Source organism: Balaenoptera ricei, chromosome 1 (genome assembly GCF_028023285.1).
Source record: "Balaenoptera ricei isolate mBalRic1 chromosome 1, mBalRic1.hap2, whole genome shotgun sequence".
Classification (NCBI taxonomy): domain Eukaryota; kingdom Metazoa; phylum Chordata; class Mammalia; order Artiodactyla; family Balaenopteridae; genus Balaenoptera; species Balaenoptera ricei.
Window position 1 is genome coordinate 24,031,281 of NC_082639.1, and position 1,500 is coordinate 24,032,780.

General features: G+C 53.9%; 1 protein-coding gene across 1 annotated transcript; it reads right to left on the minus strand.

Annotated features, from left to right (window-relative positions):
* Positions 1-201: 201 nt before the first annotated feature.
* Positions 202-1,250, minus strand: LOC132348649 (charged multivesicular body protein 4b). The gene has a single exon (XM_059896392.1). The coding sequence runs from the start codon at positions 1,216-1,218 to the stop codon at positions 544-546; it is 675 nt and encodes a 224-aa protein (XP_059752375.1). The 5' UTR covers positions 1,219-1,250; the 3' UTR covers positions 202-543.
* Between the last annotated feature and the right edge of the window lie 250 nt (positions 1,251-1,500).

Here is a 1,500-nt window from a genome sequence, read left to right on the forward strand (position 1 = left end):
AACACAGGGGCCCGTACACACGTGATGGACAGAAATACAGCTCTTGAGGAAACCAAAATCAGATGCATTATTACAACCAAGGACAAGGAAAAGCCTATGGCTTTAAAAAAATGACTCTTCTGTCAGTACCATACAAGTCTTACAAAGAGATGTGCGACAAGTCAGCTGACATAAAAGGACAGAGGCTGCATTTCCAGATCATTTCAACTGCAAACGGTCGACCCTTTCCATTGAGGCTCAGCAGTGGAGTTAGCGTAGTCCAGAAGCTCAATGTTGGATTTGCAAATACAGTTTATTTTACAGAAATTCAACATTATAAACAGCAGGCACCTCCCAGCCCCCCACCCCCCTCCCCCCAACCCGTACCGCTGGGTGCAGACCATGCTATGCAGAGTGAGCAGTGATGCAGCCCTACTGCTTTGCAGGGAGATTCGAGAGCGATGGAACCTGCCTGCACCACGGCCTGCCTGCCCCACACACGCACGTGCCTGCCCGCCTTGCAGGCCACCAGAGTCTGTCTGGGCCCAGCCCACGCTGGACCAGTTAAATGGATCCAGCCCAGCTCTCCAATTCCTTCATGTCGTCGTCTTCCTCTTCCTTCTTCTTGGTGGGTTTTGATGGTAGGGATATAGAGGGAACATTTGGTAGAGGGACTGTTTCTGGTCCACTGATTTCCAGCAAATTCTTGTCTAGTTCCTCCTGTTCTAGTTCTTCTAATTCTGCCATGAGCTCATCCTCGTCAAACTCTTCTCCAAACCCTACAGGTTTTGAAATAGCTGTTGAAATCTCTTCTGCAAGTTCCTGCTGGTCAGCAATGTCCTGCATTAACTCATCAACTTTATCGATGTCCATGTTGTCGTGGGCAGCCTTCATGGCTTTGGCGGCATAGCCCATGTTCTTGAGCACCTCAGTGTTGGTGTTAGCATTCTCCAGGGCCTCTCGCTGGAACTCGATGGTTGACAGTGTGCCATCGATCTGTGCCAGCTGCTTTTCATACCTCTTCTTGCGCTTCAGTGCCTGGAGGGCAGCGCGCTTGTTTTTGGTGCCGTGCTTCTTGGCGGCTGTCAGCTCCTGCTCGATCTTCTTCTCCAGGAATTCCTGCTTCTTACTTAGCATCTCCTCCGTGTCCCGAAGCCTCTGGATGGCCTCCTGGGGGGTCGGGCCGCCCTTGCCGGCTTTACCCCCTCCAGCCCCGAACAGCTTCCCGAACACCGACATGGTTGCTGCTCGCCACGCCGGCCTGCGCCACCCACTCCGGCTCGGCTCGGCTCCGGCGCCCTCTCCCCGCTCCCCGCTCCGCCGTTCCCTGCCGCTGCAGGCCTCTCCGCCACCTCCGCCCCGCAGCTGTGCCCGGCCGCGCCACCTACCACAGGCCCCCACGCCCGGCCCGGCCCCCAAAGACTAAATTTCTAAGTTAACTTGCAACCCCTTGTATATAAAATAAAAATGAGAAAAAAGGGAAGAAAGTGGCTAGCACCCATAGGTAACCACAGACATGTA

What these genes read in the sequence shown, in the direction of transcription:
- LOC132348649 (XM_059896392.1), bottom strand. Translation starts at nt 1,218, where the DNA reads ATGTCGGTGTTCGGGAAGCTGTTCGGGGCTGGAGGGGGTAAAGCCGGC.